Below are 20,546 nucleotides of genomic sequence, written 5' to 3' on the forward strand. Positions count from 1 at the left end.
CGAGTTGGACATTGATCGAAAGTCGCATTTTTTTATAATCTTTTATTAGATCTACCATAATTGTTGTGATCGTTACTAATCTACACATAAATAGTAGAAAAATATAAAAGAATTCGCTTGGAAAATAGAAAATTTGATATACAAGTTGGTGTATGCGCTAAATTCCATATACAGTTTCTATTTACAGACGACTATGAGAGTCGACATTTGAAAGCCAATCTCGGTCCGCCACGGCCGCATGTTGCTATATACGTCAGCTTTGCAAAATTTCGAGTTAAACAGACTTTCTCTCAAACAAAGGCTCGCTTGTAAGCTCAAAATATTACATTCAATAATAAAAATTGTTTACATGCGAAATTTGGCTTTGTTGGAATGACACTGTCGATTCCTAACGTTTCTCGTTACTTCAGGCATGGGCCGATTTACTTTCGATGATGTATGTCGATGCATCGATGTATGATGTACTTCGATGTATGTCGAAACGTATTCATATGGTATCTTTCGTCGATTTGAAATTCATTTGAAGTTACAAGTACAAAAGATTTTGGTAAAAATTTATTATCCTTGGCAATTTATTGGGAGAAAACTCGAGCATTTTCTTAGTAAAGTGAATACAAAATTTATGCAAATCTAATACAATATTGATGAAAAAATTTGTCGTCTCGCAAAAAAATACAAAATATCTCCCTATACACATATCATTAGTGTATATTACAATGATTTTAAGTAAACTCCACCAAACATTAATAAAATTAGAGATATATAAAAATTACAATATGACTATTTGTTATTTTAACGAAAAATAAATAACAATCTCAGCATCGTATCATAACAAGTCGTAAAGTCAACATAATAACAAAGCTCATCGCGCCAAACAATTGCATGATATCATCGTAACAAGTGATAAAAAAAATAATAAATAGTCTGTAAGCACATCATACGTCAGTCTCATACTCGCGACACAATTTTATACGCTACCTACCAGCATGCCTCCTTGTTTCTCTCCGAAGCATCTTCCAATCTTCTTTAATCATATCGCTAGCTTTCTCGCCGATCATAATGACCGGCGCATTTGGATTGCCACTGACGATCTCCGGCATGATGGATGCATCTACCACTCTGAGACCCTTGACACCATAAACCCTGAGTCTGGAGTCAACCACAGCGGTAGGATCACTGTTTGGTCCCATTTTGGCTGTGCCGGTTGGATGATAAATAGTAAAAGTAAAATGTCTGATAGCGCACTCCCAGTAATCGTAAGTGTCAAAAGGATACTTTTGGCAGCCGGGCATTTTGATGGTTAACGGCCTCGAGCCGAACCTCTGGAATGCCGACGAGTTGGATACTTGCATGGCGATGCGTATGCCGTCGACAAGTATGTCGATGTCCTCCTTGTGAGTGAAGTAGTTGGGCACGATTTCCGGATAGATCATGGGATTCTTGCTCTTCAGCCTTATCCATCCGGAACTTTTGGGCCTGAGCAGCAGTGGCAGTATCGACCACGCCTCGGCATTCTGTATGGGCTTGTACATCGTGTTGTACACGCTGTCTCTCAAGCCCGTTATTTTGCGGATATTGTCGCCGGCGTCGGAGCTGATGGAGCTCGGAGCAAAATGGAATTGCATGTCCGGCCAGTCGATCGAGGGATCGGCGTACCTCGTGTTGACGAAGGCCAAACCCTCGACACCTTGATTGGTCATAGGACCGCGCTCGTTGAGAATATACTCGAGCGCGACGGACGGCGACTGAAAGCGATCCTTTTTGAACGTGATGGGCTCGTTCACCAGAAACGTCAAGCCGCCCAGACCAACGTGATCTTGCAAGTGGTCGCCGACTCGTAGATCGGCGAGCACCGGAATGCCCATCTCCTCGAGGTGTTCTTTCGGCCCGACACCCGAGACCATGAGCAACTGAGGTGAACCTATGGCACCTGCCGATAATACCACTTCTCTTCTGACTCTCGCGTGTTGTACGCGACCGCCCCTCGTGAATTCCACTCCCGTGGCACGCTTGTCCTTGTTGAAAGTCACTTTGAGCGCTTGAGCTTTCATGGCGATGTGCAAGTTCGCTCGGTTGCGTATCGGTCGCAGAAAGGCTTTAGCAGTCGAGCATCTGCTTCCACGCCGAATGGTAGCTTGCGTGAGCATGAATCCCGTTTGATTGGCGCCGTTGATGTCCCGATTGTCGTAGCCTAACTCTGCGCCAGCCTGCAGGAATGCGATCGACAATGGCGTTCGCCAGGGTGTCTCTTGCACTGTCAGGTAGCCACCTGTCCCGTGGTAAGCGGTTCGAGCCAGATATGGATTGCGGTTGTCCTCCGATTTGATGAAGTAGGGCAGCACGTCGTCGTACGACCAGCCTGGATTGCCTAGACGTTCCCAGAGGTCATAGTCCAGCCTGAAAATTTATTTGTTTCATTTAGATTGGTGGAAATTTATGACGCATAAAATTAATATATTGTGGTAAAAATGAATATCTAGATGCGATAAAATACGCTGATTTAATGCTTTTTCTTCTGTTACAGGTACGTTGGAAATTTCGACTCTACACCGTAGTTTGTTCAAAACGCATTGGATGGTAAGTGATAATAGCCTCTTCACCGAAACTCGACAAAATAAGCCAAAATAAACTCAAAATCTGAAATACACCGTTTATTTGGCGTAAGCTACGCGGTGTATTCGCTTTACGTCATTCGTGGACGCGCGCGTCGTGCAAGAATTCGTTCATCTCGCGCGCGCAAAGGTCTGACCGACGGAGCCCCCTCGGAGAAGCTTGAGCTTCGGTACCTGTTGCCACGCACGTAGACCATGGCGTTTAGAACGCTCGAACCGCCGAGAACTTTGCCGCGCGGCCAGTTGCAACGGTCGCCGACCATTGCCAAGCAGTAAGGTGAATTTGTCGGCGGCGCCGTCTGATACATCCAATCCATCTCGGACAATTGCAAATAGCCGACTAATGCCGGCACGTCGGATACCTCGTTTTCATCGCCTCCGGCCTCGATTAGCAGCACTTTCCAGTCGGGTATCTCGCTCAGACGATTGGCCACTACTGCACCGGCTGAACCACCGCCCACCACGATGAAGTCGTACGTCGATAGTAGCTGGACATTTTCAAGTTCGAACGTCAATTGCGCTTTGACGGAAAGCTATATTTTCCGTGATTTTTCAAAGTGGCGCATAGAAATGATTTTGACGCTTCGCAAACGATTTTCAAGCGATCGATAATAATAAGCAACCTGTCGCTGATCGATTGGATGAGTCTCGGGGTCGATGCTGTTGTAGCGCATCATGGTGAAACCAATGCCGAGCAGCGGTATGAGGGTCCAGCCGAGAAAGGCTGCTGGCAGGGTGAGTCCGCTCATCTCTTTTCCTTGTTGTTCTATCGCGCCAGCGCTGTGCGACCACCACGCACTCGCGCGCCGCCTCAACAGTCATGCGGCCAGCTTGGCTTCTATCTGCTGCTTCTGCTGGAAAACATAGCAGAGGCATCAATTGCGTGCGGTTGCTGGATTAACTTAATTTACATCGGGATGCGTCGATTTCTCGTTAAAATCGCTTATTCCTAGTTTTTAATGAAGCAAGTACGGATTTTATTGCTAGAAACCAGCGCGCTTTTGTTTTCTTGTTTAGCTTGAGCAATCGGTTTCCCAGGTGCGCCCAAGTCGCAGTGTAACTCGTGCTGGGAAAGATTGTTACAGTCGCATTGCTACACTTTTGCTCCCGGCAAAAACAAAGCATAAATCGCGCGCGAAACACGAGCGATGTTTTAATGCGATGGTCAAAAGTCAAAAAGAGGTGGAGACAGTGAAAGGCGTCAAATATTATTCTGCAAAGTGGCAGTGGCATCTCCCGCCACGTAGATAGTACATAATGCCACGTTTGCAAACCCATCAATTTTCTCGTCAAATCAGGCAGACGTTTCGGGATTGATACTTATCCGCGTCCGACGACAACGTTTAAGTGCGAAAGAAGGAGAGAGAAACTAATTGGAACCGTTAACATGCTCGATTTCCATCGCCGTGACACCTGCACACCGCCAATTTCAGCTCCGTGTAAACAGAGCCAGAGATGTGCTTTTTCTCCTTCGTCCGAGGCCCACTTTCCGCTGAGATGAGAGTCCGGTCTACTTTCATCTCCGTCAGCGCGAACGAATGCGCGCAGGTACCTCCGACGTGCACGTCACATTGTGGTGCGGTCATGCTGTCACGTGTCTTATTTAATCAAGCTTGCTATTTTTAACTATTGTCGGTGAAAAATTGATGTCATTCCTTCGGGAGGCTCATTGTTCTCGAATGCAAGTAGGCTACAATTTGAGCTCAAATCTAGTGAGCGCCGGAGAAAATGTCTCGAGTTAATGCCTGCATTCTTACGGCTATTACACTGTTGATGGTGCGAACGATGAGCAGTGCTTTACCTATAATCTACGTATGAAGTGTCAACGCCCTCGTACACGTTCATTTTCTTTTCAACGCGTTGATACGCATTAGCTTTCAGATGTGCGACGGATCATAATAAAATCGATAAGGCATTTCTTTAAAATGACCGAAAGGTTAAAGTGAAAATTGTATCGGTTGACGTACGGACAATCGAGTTCGAGTCGCAGATATTTTTCGCGTATATTGTCGAAACCACGCGGAGAAAGTACTAGTCTGTTGATGATAAAAAAAAGTATCTCTCTCTTTTGTGAATATTTAATGTGAAAGTTCAAAAGTAAGGACATTTGCATTTCGCGGCGGAGGCCAACAACGATTTCGATTGCAACACCTCGTGCGCAGAGACGCCGTCGAATGCCGCTAGCGGACTCGCGCGCGCGTGCAACGAGGCGTACCGCTGCTTTATCCGCGACGCGCGGCTAGCGAAAAGCAAAAATCAGACGAAAGAGGCACTCACCGTACGAACGCGCTGAGCAGCGAGGAGACCTGGCGAGACGAGCGAGCGAATCACGACATCGTGGCTTTTCGGAGAGCGCCTGAAAAGTTTCGCGGAGCGTGACGCCGCGCGCGCACACTGCCGGCACACTGCGCCGCGCACCGGGGGAAAAGCCATCGAGGCAGCGCTGGCGAGAGGAGGTAGACGCACTCGCGTACGCGCACTCCCTCTTTCGCGTGCGACGCGGACCCACGCACGCGATTTCTTCTTCTTCGTCGTCGTCTTCCTCCGTTTGCTCTTGCCACGAGCGTGCTTGGCTGTCGGAATTGCTCGTGCTCACCTGCACGTAGCTACGAGTTTGCTGGATTTTCGCCGGAACCGGTCGCCTTAAATTTTTTCTCTTGTTTCGGCTGTCCGGCTGAGCTCTCGCGCGATGCTTTTTTTCACATTTGCTCGCTCGTGCTCCACTGTTCGTTCATCATTGATTGGTTATTGAACAGAATCCGTGCTGTCCGTCGATTGATCGCACGCCGGGAACTGCACAATCAACAGTCGCCAATTGCTGCATATTGCGCAAGCTCAATCAATTACTACTGATGGTACATGCCACAAGATTCAACGTACTATAAATTAACCGCATACCACTGTCGCTGTTTCTCGTCAAGCGCTCTATGAAGCGACTCTGAAATGTAAAAAGACGCGACGAGTTCCGTCACCCGTCTCGAGAAGTAATGTGCATCCGATACCGTTTTGTCGGCACTTTAAATGTGCGCGTTCGCTTCTTCCGCGAATAAATAGATCCATAGCTTCTTGACGCAATTGGCTTGAGAAGGGATCGCGAAATTTCGATTAAACGCAGAGCAACGCAATAACATTTCTCAATGGCAATCGATCGTAGCCACCGAAGGACAGCAAAAAAACTTACACTCGTTCCGTCCGTAAAAATTCAAATACCAGCAGGTGATCGTTGGTGCAACGAATGAGGGCAAAAAAAAATGCCGTGTACAGTCGATACACATTTTCACTCTACGTTCGCCTACATTCTGATCGAGCAAACGCGAGCATAAAAGCGCGCGATCTTTGCAACAAAATGTTGGACAGTCGGAGAAATCGAATACAATTATACACCTCTTTTCACTCCGCTAATAGATTTTCAGAAATCATGAGCGATAGTGATGCCTTGATAAAACTCGTACCGCCCACGATGCTACCCTTCGGAGTCGCCGAGCTCGGTCCAATCTGTTCTCTCTCTCTCTCTCTCTCTCTCTCTCTCGCTTCATGTACCATCGACAAGCATTCCGTATAGCTTTGTTATATAGCCCGTGACATAAACAGATCAAGGTGGCGAGATTTATTATCGAACGATCTTCTCGCGTGCTACAACGAAGTTGTGCAGTACGATTCGAAGAAAGTTTAAACTTTCAATTTTCACTTGCTCCGTCTAAATTCGCTCCGAAGCCCCGAGCAGATCTCAGCTATGAGTAGTGAAGACCAACAGATCTAGTGTAAGTCAGTAGTCTCTATATTTCGGTAGCAACTTTCAAACTTTCACACGAAAAACACTTGCGCGCGCGCGCGCGTGTGTGTGTGTGTGTGTGCGCGCGTGTGTGTGTGTGTGTGCGCGCGCGTGTGTGTGTGTGTGTGTGTGCGCGCGCGTGTGTGTGTGTGTGTGTGTGTTTGTGTCTGTGTGCATGCAATGTTAATTTAATTTTCGAATCCCCTGAATTAGTGAAAGTTAATTTCACTTTTGTTTATTATTCACGCGTGCAACAATGTCTGATTTTTTTTTCGATTAAAAAGTTGATTGATTCGAACTAGATGACGATTCACGTCTTAAAAATGTCTACTAGACAGCTGTCTATAATATTTTTATAGGTTGCACACAACTTTCTCTTGACATAATCGATATAATTTACATCTTTTCACGTATTACTGAAAATCATTTATTACTCAAGCCATTATTATATAAAGCAATTCCATTTTTCAATTAATACAGTGGCAATAAAGATCTTAACAACTATAACGTAAAAACCAATAAATAATTACACTTTGTAAAATCTTATTATTCCCAAAAAGAAACTCAACCAATCAAAATCTATACATACATCCGAGATTGCGTTATCAAAATCTAATATACTTCAATATGTTTTTAATTTGACTAAACTATTGAGTCATCCTGGCCATTTAAACTTCATTCAACTTGAAAGAAAGTTAAGGGATCAAAAATTCTGTGGAGCATGACATTTGTAATCAATAGTTAAGATGCCGTGATTAGTCGCATTAGATCTCGTCGGTACTTCTACAATGACTCGAAATTGTAAAGTTCGAGAGCACATTTTTTTCAACTTTCACTGATGGCTATGCGCAGGGCGTTTAATTGTATTCGTTTCTATTCCATGCTCTCACTTACACAGTCGATACGCAACTTCCGTTTGGAGTATCAAATAATCGAAATATATTGACTCAGGATGACTAATAATAAGCAGAGCGATCGGAAAACGGGCCAGAAGAGTCTCTAACACTGCGGAAAGATTACGACTGATGAAAGCTCGCGACCGCAACGTACATCGACTCGTGTAATACATCAGAGTCCGCGATCTCTCGCGCGAAGGGAGAAAAGACAAGTCACGACTGCTAACACGTGAGGTAATATCCCATAACGAGCATGTGTGCTCTCCGTACTTTCTCTCTTCCAATTAATCCCCGTGCTTTTTCGGGCGGCGACCTTGGCACTTTTTCCCCCTTGTACGAGTCATAAGGTCGAGGTTGGTATGTAGCATCGTGCCGCGAGTGAAAGTCGGGAAGGAAAGCATTGCTCGAAGACGAGGCACGTTGCACGTACACACCCGCGTACGCGAAATGTTTGCGTTTGTGCCTCGCGGGCTCTTGCGTGCGTTGCGTCATTGCGTGGGAGTCTAGGATGTGTCGATTGCTACAAGTCATTGGCGTAATTTGACGATTCTATTAGTCGAGAGCACCTCGGGACAACGAGGTACAAATATGGTGACACGAATTGTAACAAATTTCTTTTCGAAAGTTTTCAAGAAAAGTGAACTCCACATAACAATGCCGTATATTATTCCAGGCAGAGCAGGAAATTCGATATTAATTTAAAAAGAGCTTCTTTGAAATATTGATAAAATTATGGAAATGAAGATTGATTCGAGGGAGCATTAAAATGATAACCAGCTGGAAAATCGTTGGTCGAGTGAAATACCGATGACGTGACTGGAATTAACATCGCCGGTGCGCTGCAAAATTAGAGAGCTTTTCTCCTCATTCGCATACAACAGTGAGACGCTCGCCCACTCATACGCATACGAAATTTCAAAAGTTGTTTTCGGCATTCTTCAATAATGTGAACTTTTCGCTGCGCCAATTACAAAAGTGAAATATTTGTATAGCTTGGGAATGCGCGCTTGCACTCAAATAATAATTAGAAACAAACAGTTCCAGCGCGTTCGTAGTTGCTTAATAAATGCTTTCGAATATGTTAGCAAGATTAAGTTATCATTTGAATTTACATCATCTTGGTGCGTAATTGCTAGTGAAGATTAACTGTTAATTGATATTTCCTTCTCGGCGAAACTACCAGATAAAGAAAAAACTTCACTCGTATAATGTAGTTTATAAAATGCACGGTCGCATCCTTAGTAAACTATTCAAACACCTCGTCAACTATAAAAATGCACTTATAGATCTCTTACTTTCACTCTTTTTCAAGTCACACTTGAAAAAGCACTTATGTCGGTGTATTATCTCTCGAGTGCTAGTCTTACCGATCTTGCGTGAGATATCTTAGCGATTCTTACTTTCACTTCTAGATCGCGCCTGTTTCGTGGATTATGACCATGCTCGATCGATAATTATTGGTATATCAGATTGAAAAAAATATACGTGAAAAAGTACACATACAGCGAACTCTATCACAGCGTGGATGACTCCAGTTGATTATTATTTAATCATAATATTTTTTATTGTTTATTCAAAAAAATCAATTAAAGTCTGAACTTTGATTTCCCAATTGTATAATTAAACTTACTTATATCGACGGTATGTATGATGAAATTTACATTATGAGTTTATAGTAGTAAACTCTATTTCAAAATGTAGGATGTTTCTCAAAATCTTAAACATTTGTCAAACTCAGCACGAAAATGTTCCGCTTAATATTTCTAAATGTTTCGTAAAACCGGTAGAACCGGCAACAAAACCAATTACTTGTCGGTACACACATCTATACAACACAAAAATATTCGCTGTCGCAATGTCTTAGAAATATTTCTTTTCGTGCACACGTACCTCTTGTCTCCCGCCGGTAACAATATAGAAATGTCGTTACGGTAAAAGCTGACTGATGGCTTGACAGTGACAGCGGAGTTTGTTTCCATTGAAGATAAGCGAACTAGACAGTGATTCGAAAATTCTTGAAAAAGACGTGAGAAAGTTCTTTTTATGTTTTTCAAGTAAACGTACTTACAGACACATAAAATAGTCGTAACATTAGTAATAAATATTTTTTCATGTGAAAACATTTTTCAATTCATAGCTGTAGAACAATACAACCTGTAATACTTTTGTTAATATTTTTATAACAATTGTTAATATTTTATATAATAATTCTAAATATACTTGCAAAAGAAAAATATTTTCTTGATAAAAGTATCTTACTTTCTTTTTAATTAAAAAACATTAGGTTGGAAGAGTTGACTAAACAGTAAACTTCAATATTTTCAAAATAAAATTAAACTTCAGACTTGAAACATTTCACAATGCAAATGGACTATCAGATTTATATTCCTCGATTTGAATGCTTACTCGGGCACACGCGAAGATTGAGTCCTTTCATTTCCGCATCATGGGCCGCGCAGCTCATATGTAGTGCACTTTCAAAATATAAAGTAGGATCGTGTGTACGCTCGGCAAGTTTAACTCTGGAGATCTGCTTAAGATACATACACTTGCTACTCTTTCAAAGTCTTTTTGTGGCCACGATGACATCTTGATAAACTGTTATTTTTATACGACAAAATATTTTTTAGAAACGCTAATTACGCGATAACAAACATCTCTTCGAGATAAGCACGTAGCCACGTTTAATGGCGACTTGCTTAGTGCGCAAGTTACTCTACGGCAATGTGAATTCATCAAAATTAATTTCACGGCATATTTTTTTATTTTTAACAGATAATTCAACATTTTAGTAGATTTAAGCCTAATTAGAAATGTCTTAACAATTAAAGTAAGTATAGTGAACAAGCATTTCTCCTTTTCACACATCCGCATGAAATTATGTGTATTTTGCTGTCGAGAACAGTGTATAACACAAATAAAAACACAAATGCAATTCTAAAACTCAAAGACAAGCCTCTTCGAGTACAATAGATGGATAAGTACTTGCCAGGCATTATTTCACTTTAGTCATTATATCCAGATAAAAATCTTTATCTCAAGGAGGCGTCTCTGGTGACTTTGCAATTTCGCGTTTATGTGTCTCGCCGCGGTGACGTCAGATCCCTATTGCGAAACGTCCAGTGGACAGGTGAAATTAACTTTCGTTTACAACTAGGCGAGTCCTCTTATACTCGTATACTTTACAACTTGTTCTACTGTATATATTCGCGTACGATTTATCAAGGCCACCCAGTAAGGCTATCGAAATTACACTTTTCTTCGCCAGGTATTAGGTCACTTTTGCCGCACCTGGGAAATATTTTCAAATGTTATAGATAAAGATAGTTTTTTCGGATTGTTAATATCTTGTAAATTTTAGGCACGATTAGATAACAGCTTTTATAACGTAGTTAAGATTTTTATGAAATTGCTTGAGGATATTCTAATTTTTTGGGTTTAAAGTTCCGTTTAGATATTCGAATAAGACATGTCTCAATGTTCGTCTGTTTAGCGATTCCAAAGTCAATTCTGGGATAGGTCTTATTAACTATGTTAGAACAAGGAAAAAAACGAATAAAATCTTAAAACAATTTATTACTCAAGGCAACTTTCGTAAATGACTTGAGGGTACAGACAAGTTGTGTTGTATCGTTATTTTCATATACCAAGTTATATTTGTTTTCGCTGTAACTTGGCATTTATGTAGAATCCATGTAAAAAATATAAAATTTGTTTATACATATAACTTTTATGATTTAAATTTGATGTATAAATTGATGAACAAATCGAGTGTCATTTAACTATCTATTATCTACAACTGTCATAATTATAGCTAACGTTTTTCACACTCTTTCAAAATAATTCTAACATTGTGATTCATTTCTTATTTCTTACAAAATGGCACTGAAAGAAAATGCATCTTTTGTAATAAAATCTTACAAATAACTTTATTGAGGTAATGAGCTGTATATCTTTGCTCAACATTATTAATACATTATTCTTTTAATGTCTTTTATCGCTGAAATTTACACAATGCAAATATCGAGAAAACAACAGCGAAAGGCAGATCTCATGCACGGTCAGAAGGATATCTTGTACATTGAGTATAAAAATCGAGTAGTTTTATTTATCGATGGGCATCTTTCGGATCGATCTAGATTATTGTTAACGCATGGCATCTTTTCTGCTGATTCATTCCTTGAATGAAAAATAAAACCTGTCTATGCGAGTTACATTGTTGAACAAATGATATCTCGAAAATAGGTTATTGAAATAATTAGATATGTTGAATGAATGTAACTTATCGATGAGAACCAGTTTTCACTATAAGAATAATAAAATATAGTCTTTTTTACATATGTGCAATAGTAACATTATCTTGTCATCTATCTAACTAATGGCATGAATTAAGAAAACAACGCTATTTACACTGCTTAGTGCACATTGCACCCAGGCAAATGAAGTTTGGTTACTGACCTTAAGAAATACACTATAGCCGTTACATTTCACGCACTAGTCACAAACTACGCAGCAAACGTGGCATTTGTATAACTTCGTCTCTTCTTCTTCATCCATTGTTCCTTAATCATATCGGCGCCTTTCTCACCAATCATTATAACCGGAGCATTGATATTTCCATTGGTAATCGAAGGCATAATCGAAGCATCGATAATTCTAAGTCCCGACACTCCATAGACTCGAAGTTGTGGATCGACCACTGCCATAGGATCCGTAGGTGGACCCATTTTTGCTGTACAACTCATGTGATAGATTGTCATTGTGTATTGTCGAATAGCGCAATTCCAATACTCATCCGTGAAGTGAGGTAGATGCTTGCAATTGGGCAAGGGTTTACTGTGAAATTTCGCACCGAACTTCTTCATTGTGGACGTTTGACCAAATGCAATAGCTGCTTTCACGCCTTCTCGCAGGACGTCCACGTCATCTGGGTGGGTCAAGTAATTGTGATACATCAGAGGATAATGCAATGGGTTTTTCGATCTGAGTTTGATGTATCCTCGAGACTTCGGTCGCAACATCATCGGGAAAACTCCAAAGACGTCGCGGTTGTTGATTTCGCTGAACACTTCATTGTAGAATTCGTTGGTGAGGCCGTGAGCATTTTTCACGTGGGTACCCCCGTCGGAGCTGGTCGAGGAACTGGTTAACATGAATTCGATATCGGGCCAGTCATCCGTCTGATTCGCGTACTTTGTCGAGATGAATGCAACAGCCTCGAGACCAACGCTCGAGGTTAATGGCCCATCTTCTGTTATAGCATACCTAAAAAATATGCAAATAAATGTTTAGCGTCTAATCAACAAGTGGCATTGTAAAGCAGTACTCGAAAACATTTTTTTCTCTCTTTGCGTGTAAGAAGTGCACTAATAGGATAAAAATAAACAGCGCTCAAAACTCTAGTTAGTAATCCAATAACATAAAGCCTCAAGAGGCAATAGCACTAGTCTTACCTGAGTGCTGAGTTGACGTTGACCAAACGATTCATAACCAAGCTAATCGGATAATCTATGAGGAAAGCCAAGCCACCGACGGCAATATGGTCTTGCAAATTCTGTCCTACTCCTGGTGAATCGTAAATCACGGGAATTCCAACTTCCTCAAGATGTTCTTTAGGCCCGATACCGGAGAGCATCAGCAATTGCGGCGAATTGATTGCGCCTGCCGACAATATCACTTCCTTGCGAGCGTACACCACCTGGCGTCTGCCCTCGCGTATGAACTCCAATCCGTAAGCTCGCCTGGTGAGTGGATCGATAAGCACGCGCGTCACATGTGTCCACAACGCCAGATGGAAGTTCGGCCGAAGACTTATTGGCCTGATGAAAGCTTTGGCGGTGCTGCAACGCGTCGCTCGACGCATCGTGTATTGGAAAAATGCGAAGCCCGTCTGTTGGGCGCCATTTACGTCCACGATGTCGTAGCCCATCTCCTCGCCCGCTTGTAAAAAAGCTACGCCAAGTGGTGTGTTGTAGGGAGCGTCTTGCACTGTTAGATAACCACCTAAACGAATTTTCAATAACTTGTATCAATAAAATGCCATCACGCTAGATGAAATGCCATAAACATAACTTCTTCAATTATTTTGTTTAAATTTAGAATAATGTTAAAAAGAATGCAGCTAATTAAAAAATATTTTCCTTTGATACGTATTCTTTTTTTTTTTATACAGAGATGAGCAAATAACGTATTGAGAACGCGTAAACGAATTTTCCTTATCGCTGCAAGACAGTATCGATCTTATAAATTGTTAAGCCGATTACGTTCCTCCCCGATGTCGCGATACTTCCACTTTTTTTCTAGTCTCGCCCGGGGGAAATCGCGACTACGCGTATACGTCGTTCGTGAAAGGCCACGCGTAATAATCCACCCGTACTTGCCCATGGACAACACTTTTTATCGATCACTTGCCCAACACGCCGCGGATAAAATTTGAGAGTTCGAATGCCCAAGCACGCGGGTTTGCATATATTCAAACAACGATGATCTGACTTGAGAATCGCAGTTCGCGCGTGCGGCCGTTAATGAAGCCTTGCCAGCGTCGCACGTGCGCACTCAAGCTCGACGACATTAATTCGAGAAGTACACTCACATACACAAACACACGAGTGAAAGAGGCAGACACGCGCGTGCTCGCGTGCCGGGAAAACCGGTACAGGTCGGCATCCGCGATTTTTCTCATACGCGCCTTATACTCTGACATAATTCGACCCAGTGAACGTATACACGCACGCATCGAACTTGCGCCACTGTGTTTGTGTGTCCAGCGCGCGCTCGAGAGCGGCTTCTTGCAAAATCCATGCCTCAACCATGAATTTCAACTGTAGCGATTATATGGGTAGACGCGAACGAAAGTATACAAATTTCATAACCAGTCGCCATAGAAATGCTCGTTCGGGCGATTTTTCTTTTTTCTTGTTTTCTTTTTAGCGCGAGTCTAGGAAAAATGCCCGAAAACACGCCCGAAATTCACGCGCCTTTCATCGATCTACGGAATGTAGGTCGAAAGCCGATGCTTGTGCTCTTTTCTACAGCGTGTAGTTTTAGCGAACGTTTTTAACGTCGTTTGCGTGTAGCAAATGGCATTTAGTTTTCATACATGAAGCAAACTTCAAACTTGTGTTTTCTTTTTTTTAGAGGCGGAAGATCATTATTTCAAATGCTAGCTTTTTCGCTTCGAATCTTAATTAATGATTAGGTATCTGTGGCCAAAGAGCTATACTTTTAAATACTCGAACTTTCCTGTTTGACACACGCTCTTGCCGAAACGTTTTTCTACACATTAGGAGTGCAACAACCGTTTTCAACGTTGAATCGTCTGTCGAGGTGAGAAAAGCGATTGAGAAAGTGAAATGCGTATCGTGCTTATCTTTTTTTGCACACTTGGTAACAACTGGACGGTAGATTGTATTTTCGAAATCCATTTGCTTATAATACCCATAAATATAATTAAATTTGGTAAAAACTACGTTGAGAAATACTTAAAAAGCACGCAACTTATTCCGCGATTTTAATTAATTATTCCAGTAGCTGTATCCTTCCAAAGGAATTTGGAAACCAAAATGACGAAACTACGATTTCGTAACGCTCGCAGACTCTCAAAAAAAAAATAGGAATTTGTCTCGCAAGCGAACAAAGCTATTTATCGGATAGCGATCATGGCTAACAGTCTCGACTGTTTCCGTCAGTGCGTGAATGTCTTCGTTTGCACGCAAGGCGCCGCGCCAGTATAAGTAGTGTCGTAAAGCCCACAAGCGCGCACTTCATTTCTTTCGACTTTCTATATATCTATCGGCGATTTTCGAAGTCTCGGCGTAAAGATTACCGTAGATTATACTCAACGAAAGCGACACTATTTTTACTAACTGTCGTTCACGCTAGCATGTATTACATCATTTGAAGAACTTTCAAACGTTAATGAAGTGATTCAGGTTGTGTTATTTCTTTTTTTTTTTGGTCTACATGCAACAGTGCTTAGCGACTCGTTAACGATGCGCGTTTCCTGCGCTTCAGTATCAAATTTTTAGTTTGAGTTTTTTTTTACGAGTATTATTAGAGTAACGAAATACATGGCGATTCCCGAACATTTCACGTCGTCGTTGAAAGATTTTTTATCTCTATATCTGCACTTTAGTATGATGTATTTGTCTCTAGCTCGTTATGCAGACATATTTCATTCAAAACAATGTTATAAAAGAAAAGCTTTAATTAAAATTTAGTGGGAGCTTGAGATAGACTCCATCGCAAAAAGCTTACCAGTTCCGTGATGCTCCCTATTGCGAGCCAAATAGGGATTTCTTTGGTCCTCCGACTTTTTGAAGTAATAGAGCACGTCGTCGTATCCCCAGCCGGGATTACCGAAGCTCTCCCACTGGTCGAAGTCACGTCTGTTGCCGCGTACATAGAGCATCGTATTTAGGACGCTCGAACCGCCGAGTACCTACGACCAAATAAGACAATCCGTATATATTGCAACGAAGTGTTCGTTAGATAACGAGTCATCGATCATTCGTTTTACGGTAAAAGTGAAACTGCACATTTCTCATTCGTCGGTAGTCAGTGCAACTATACACTAGGTAATAAATCAATGCGTATGGCGAGAGAAACACCCTCGCGTGCAACTTCAATGAAATTACGAAAAAAAAAACAAGTGGACGCGGAGGCGGGAAAACAAATAACTCGTAGAACAAGATCGATGTCGTCACAGTCGCGCCGCGGCCTTTATAATCGTAGCGACATCACGAAAATTACCGTTCGTACGTGTGTAAGTACGCGCTGACCGTAATCGACGCGCAAGACTTTCTAGCTACAAGCCACCGCGCGCACAATGGCCATTCTCAAACAGGCAAAGCTCAGCTTTGTGCTTTTTTTTTTATAGACTACGCGTAACAATCGTAATAGAGAAAGTTAACATGGCCAATTAGACTGCTGAAATAGATCGAGCTGCATCGATTTCTTTCAACGATATTGATTTTTGTGGCCGATGGCGACGCGCAACTATCGCGCGCGTTACGGCTTGTACAGCGCGATCTTGATGCAACTTATTTCAGCAAGGCCAACAACATGGAATGGCGCTCGTGATACTCGGATAGTAACTCAACTCGAGCGCGAATTTTGAAAAACGCGCGGATAGTCGAATAAATAAGCCATCTCCAAATAACCCGAAGAAGTAACCAAATTGCCACTTTCACTCTGACCCGGTTTCGTGTGCACCGCGCGCGCACTTGACACTCGATGCATACTATACTGCGCGCGAGCACAATTACGTATCATACTTGTTGTATTCGCGTTTACCTTGGCTCTCCGGTTTTTTCTTCCACCAACGGTTTTCCCTTTCGCGCTCGACGGTTCGACGATTTTTGTTTTGCATAAAAGTACAGCAGATCGGCGTTGCTTTACGAGAAAGCAAATTGTACAAGACGAATAATTCTCCTGCAGTGACACTGTATTTTCCGATCTATCGCACGCTTGGACTACTTCCAGAAAGATGTCCCGTGGAATAAGCGCATCAATAAACTTTCTGCTGGCAACTGCGAGATTTAACGACTTCCACACTCCTTATGCGCTAAACGAACCAATGAATCCAATCGCAATCCATGAAATACCCATTGCGTCGATTTGAGTTGCAAAGTAAAATTAATAGACGCGCTCTAATTTTCCCGTGCGCAATTCTAAGTATGCAGGGAGGGGGGAAGGGCGCTGAAATTGAATGCCAATCTGCGTCACGATTGCGCGATCCGCGAAAAAGTCAGCCGTGCGAGAGCGCACTTTTCTTGTCAAGCAGCTCGTTAATCGTCGCAAACTAGCAACGTACTCGCTTTTATTTCGTCGCTTCCAGTGCATAACAATCGTCGGGTGTCGCCGCAATCGTGCACTTTCTTTTATAATTGCATCGGCGTCGGCCAGGAAGCTGTTTAGAAATTAATTCAGCCATGTCGTCGTCGCAGCGATAGATCCAATCGATTTTTCCACCATTGTTTTTACCTCGCGGGTTTTGTCAACGGCGATGCTCCGAATTCAAATTTGCGCGCACGCGAACAACGAATGATGCGGTTACGTAAAGACACAAAACGGCTATTCTCCGCTAGCAACGTAGCTACGTACTTTTTGGCAGTTAAATTACGACGGCATCAACGTTAAATGAGGAATTTGTACTGGACCGCGAAAAAGGAGAGCGTCGATGACAAAGGCGCCTTGACCACCTCGAGGTAATCAACGATTATCCAACAAAGGAAGTTTCCCGAAGATACATGGCCATTTCACATGGCGACGATAGTTCATAAAACAATCCATCAGCTACCGAAGACTCGGGAGAAAGAGAACGCTTGACAATATAGCTTAATGTGGCCGCGTGCGTTTACATCCTCTCGCCTTCTTCCCGCCTATCCCTCGAGCGCCGTGAATAAATTGCCGCCTCGCGTGGCATTGTTCGCTTCCAGGCGGCGGAGCTTGCAGACGGCTATACGTTTTGGCGTTGCGAGCGCGCCAAAGTGGGAAAAAGAGCTCGGGATAATCGGCAATTAGACCGACGCGATGCTTCCTCGGAGGGTCGCGTCCGTGTGCACGCGCTCACGTAAATTTTCGGCTGATTGGCTGCAGAGTATTTCTCACTTCCGACGTTTCGATTTGCGCGTCGCTCACCTTCCCTCTGGTCCAGCAGCAGCGTTGGTCGACCATGGCTTGGCACGCCGAATTTTGCGGCTGCGACCGGTACTTCCAATCGAGCTTGCTCTTGTGCAGATACAACGAGAGAATCGGCACATCCGTGATTTCTGTCTCGTGTCCACCAGCTTCCAGCAGCAGCACCGACCAGTCGGGATTTTCGCTTAATCTATTGACCACCACGCTACCAGCCGATCCACCGCCAACCACAACAAAGTCGTATTCGCGTCGCAGTTGACGCTGAACGCGAGGGTGGTTTTCTGGATCGAGCAGGTCGTAATGGAAGTAGGCTATTGCGGCTATTAACGCAGGTACGATTGCCACTATTTTGCCCACACCCAGTAAAACTGTGGCGGCTTTTATCGCACCCGCCACTAATGATGTTACCACTACGGCCATTTTACAAGGTGCCTACTGCAGTTGGTGTGCATCGAACGTAGCAATCTGAAAATCAATTTATTGTTTGGATTGACTGATTGGTGTTCATTCGGTTCTCTACACGGGAATTTTCCTGCCTGAAAAATCACATTCCGATTAAGTGCGCTTCACGTGTGTAATTTGGTTCTATAACTGACATTTAAGCGTCACGCGATCACTTTTCAAAATATAGCCTCGCGAACGGTAAATACCAATTACCCACGTGGCTTTTAATTCAGTTCATAGGCGTTTATTGTGTAATGTTTACACGAACAACTGAACTGCTTCTGTTTCGCAAAAAAAACGAACGCAAAGAACATCAATTCACAATTATCACAGGATGATCAGGCAAAATTATAGTTATATAAGCGCAATAATTGCGATAAATGTGATGACATTAAAAAAATACATCATCGTGAAATTGTGTTTGATTCAAGCGGAATACACTTAAAAAAAACTTTGTTGCACTCGATGAGCGATTCGTTAAGTCAAAAATATAATTTTCGAAATCTCTACGTTGCAACGTTAATTGCTTTAGTGCAGCGAGAAACGTTGGTTTCAATAAAACTCTGCATGTCGTTAAAATGACGTAACGTGCTCAATTTTCGGCGGGGAAAATGTTCTTCAAGAATCGTAGCGCACAAGTCGTAATGCCACATACGGAAAAAAAAAGAAATTTCACAGAAGCTTTCTCTTGAGGCTGTCATCAAAGAAGGTAGCAAAACTTAGTCTCTCGCGAACGAGAGCAGTCAACTAAAAGTAATTTGTTTCAAAAATGACCTGAGCAGAAAAGAAGCCTTAGCACACTTGAAGAAACGAAAAGAGAAAAAAAAACAAACGAAACTCTCACCTCTCTCTAATGACACTTCCTCGAGTAGTAGTGGCAGCACGTAGAAGTAGCAATTATCATCCTACGCCTTACTCGGCGCTAACACCAAGTGCCACATAAAAATGCACTTCTGCATTGCTCAGCCGATGCTCGCACGTACGCACACACATATCGAACTGTATCCTTGATCCGCTGCTGGCGAAATCCGAACGATACGTGGCCCGGGTCCACAGCAGCGTGCGTGCGTCCGTGTCTGTCAAGCGCAAAACCAAAAAGGAGAATATCGTTAATCGGTGTATTTCTCTCAAGCTATACAAGTCCGCCCAGTGGTTGAGCAATTCAGCAGCTGATTATATGAGAGTTGTCGCGCGCGGTATTCGCTTATCCGTCAACGTCCATGAATTATTACGCGTTATGGAGATTCTTTCGTCGCTTTTTCTCAGCTATTGCGCGCCTCTGCGTATAAATATGAGCATTGGGATCCAAACGGATGCAAAATCCAGCTACGACGTGCTCTCGCTAATCGCTCCTTTTTTCTCTCTTTAAGGTACAAAGTGAAGTTGATATTTCGTAAGAGGTGATTTGAAAGCAGAGAAGCGCAATTATAACATAGGCTGCTAAACTGACGTGCATCGACAGTCGAATGATCGTTTCTTTCGACGAAAAACTCGCGACTGCCAAGTAGATGCGAGCATTGTTATGTGGGAAACGGGGAGCGCCGAAACGTGTACAACGACTAAACATGTATTTGGCTAAGCAAACGATACGATTTGCACGTTTTGGCGGTCCGACAAAGAAAGCCGCGTTAGACGGACACCTTTACAACTGTTTAACTTTTCACCTCGTTAATTCGTTAGAGCCTCGTCAAATACACACGCACTCAAATTTTTATTGGCGCTGTGTTGTCCAGCGGAAACGATACAGCTGCGATCACATATAGTGAGAGCGTTCGTAACAAGGTGCAAAATTTATATGTTCACTCGTTTCTAATTTGATCATTGAGTTTTTCAATCCATTAAGAAATACAGACTGTATCCAAAAAATGAGAAACGAACGACAGACTTTTGATATTCGAAAAAAAAATTAAATACCAAGGAAAAGAACTTTCAAAAAATAAAATAAAATAAATTAAATAAATAAATAAATAAATAAATAAATAAATAAATGGAAACTAAATAGCCAAACATTGACAACAATTACGTATACGAAAGTCGTTAAGGACTGCAAACACTCGAGTCGGACAAAGAACAACAGGTAGAAATAAAAATAAAAAGGCTGCGAACACTCGAAGACACTTGCCCCAATGAATGCAAATTTTGCGCGAATCTCTACATTCACAAGTCACATACTCCCTCTCC

The 20,546-nt window shown here is 42.5% G+C and overlaps 2 protein-coding genes across 3 annotated transcripts in view; one reads left to right on the forward strand and one right to left on the reverse strand.

Moving 5' to 3' along the window:
• LOC131668962 (flotillin-2) overlaps positions 1–20,546 on the forward strand; it is an 89,999-nt gene that overhangs the window by 28,517 nt on the left and 40,936 nt on the right. The gene's annotated exons all lie outside the window — the stretch shown is intronic.
• LOC131668961 (glucose dehydrogenase [FAD, quinone]-like) lies at positions 254–5,012 on the reverse strand. 2 transcript variants are annotated; one of them, XM_058943474.1, is made up of 4 exons: positions 4,890–5,012; positions 3,236–3,463; positions 2,787–3,100; positions 254–2,397 (listed from the first exon to the last, which is right to left on the reverse strand). In XM_058943474.1, exons 2-4 carry the CDS (start codon positions 3,359–3,361, stop codon positions 975–977), a joined length of 1,863 nt encoding a protein of 620 aa, XP_058799457.1. In that variant the 5' UTR covers positions 3,362–3,463; positions 4,890–5,012; the 3' UTR covers positions 254–974. The 2 variants fall into 2 exon arrangements, with proteins under 2 accessions (XP_058799457.1, XP_058799458.1); XM_058943475.1 differs by having other exon boundaries at positions 3,236–3,466.

This window comes from Phymastichus coffea, unplaced genomic scaffold, assembly GCF_024137745.1.
Source record: "Phymastichus coffea isolate CEN01 unplaced genomic scaffold, Cenicafe_Pcof_1.1 PCOF00085, whole genome shotgun sequence".
In the NCBI taxonomy this organism is placed as follows: Eukaryota; Metazoa; Arthropoda; class Insecta; order Hymenoptera; family Eulophidae; genus Phymastichus; species Phymastichus coffea.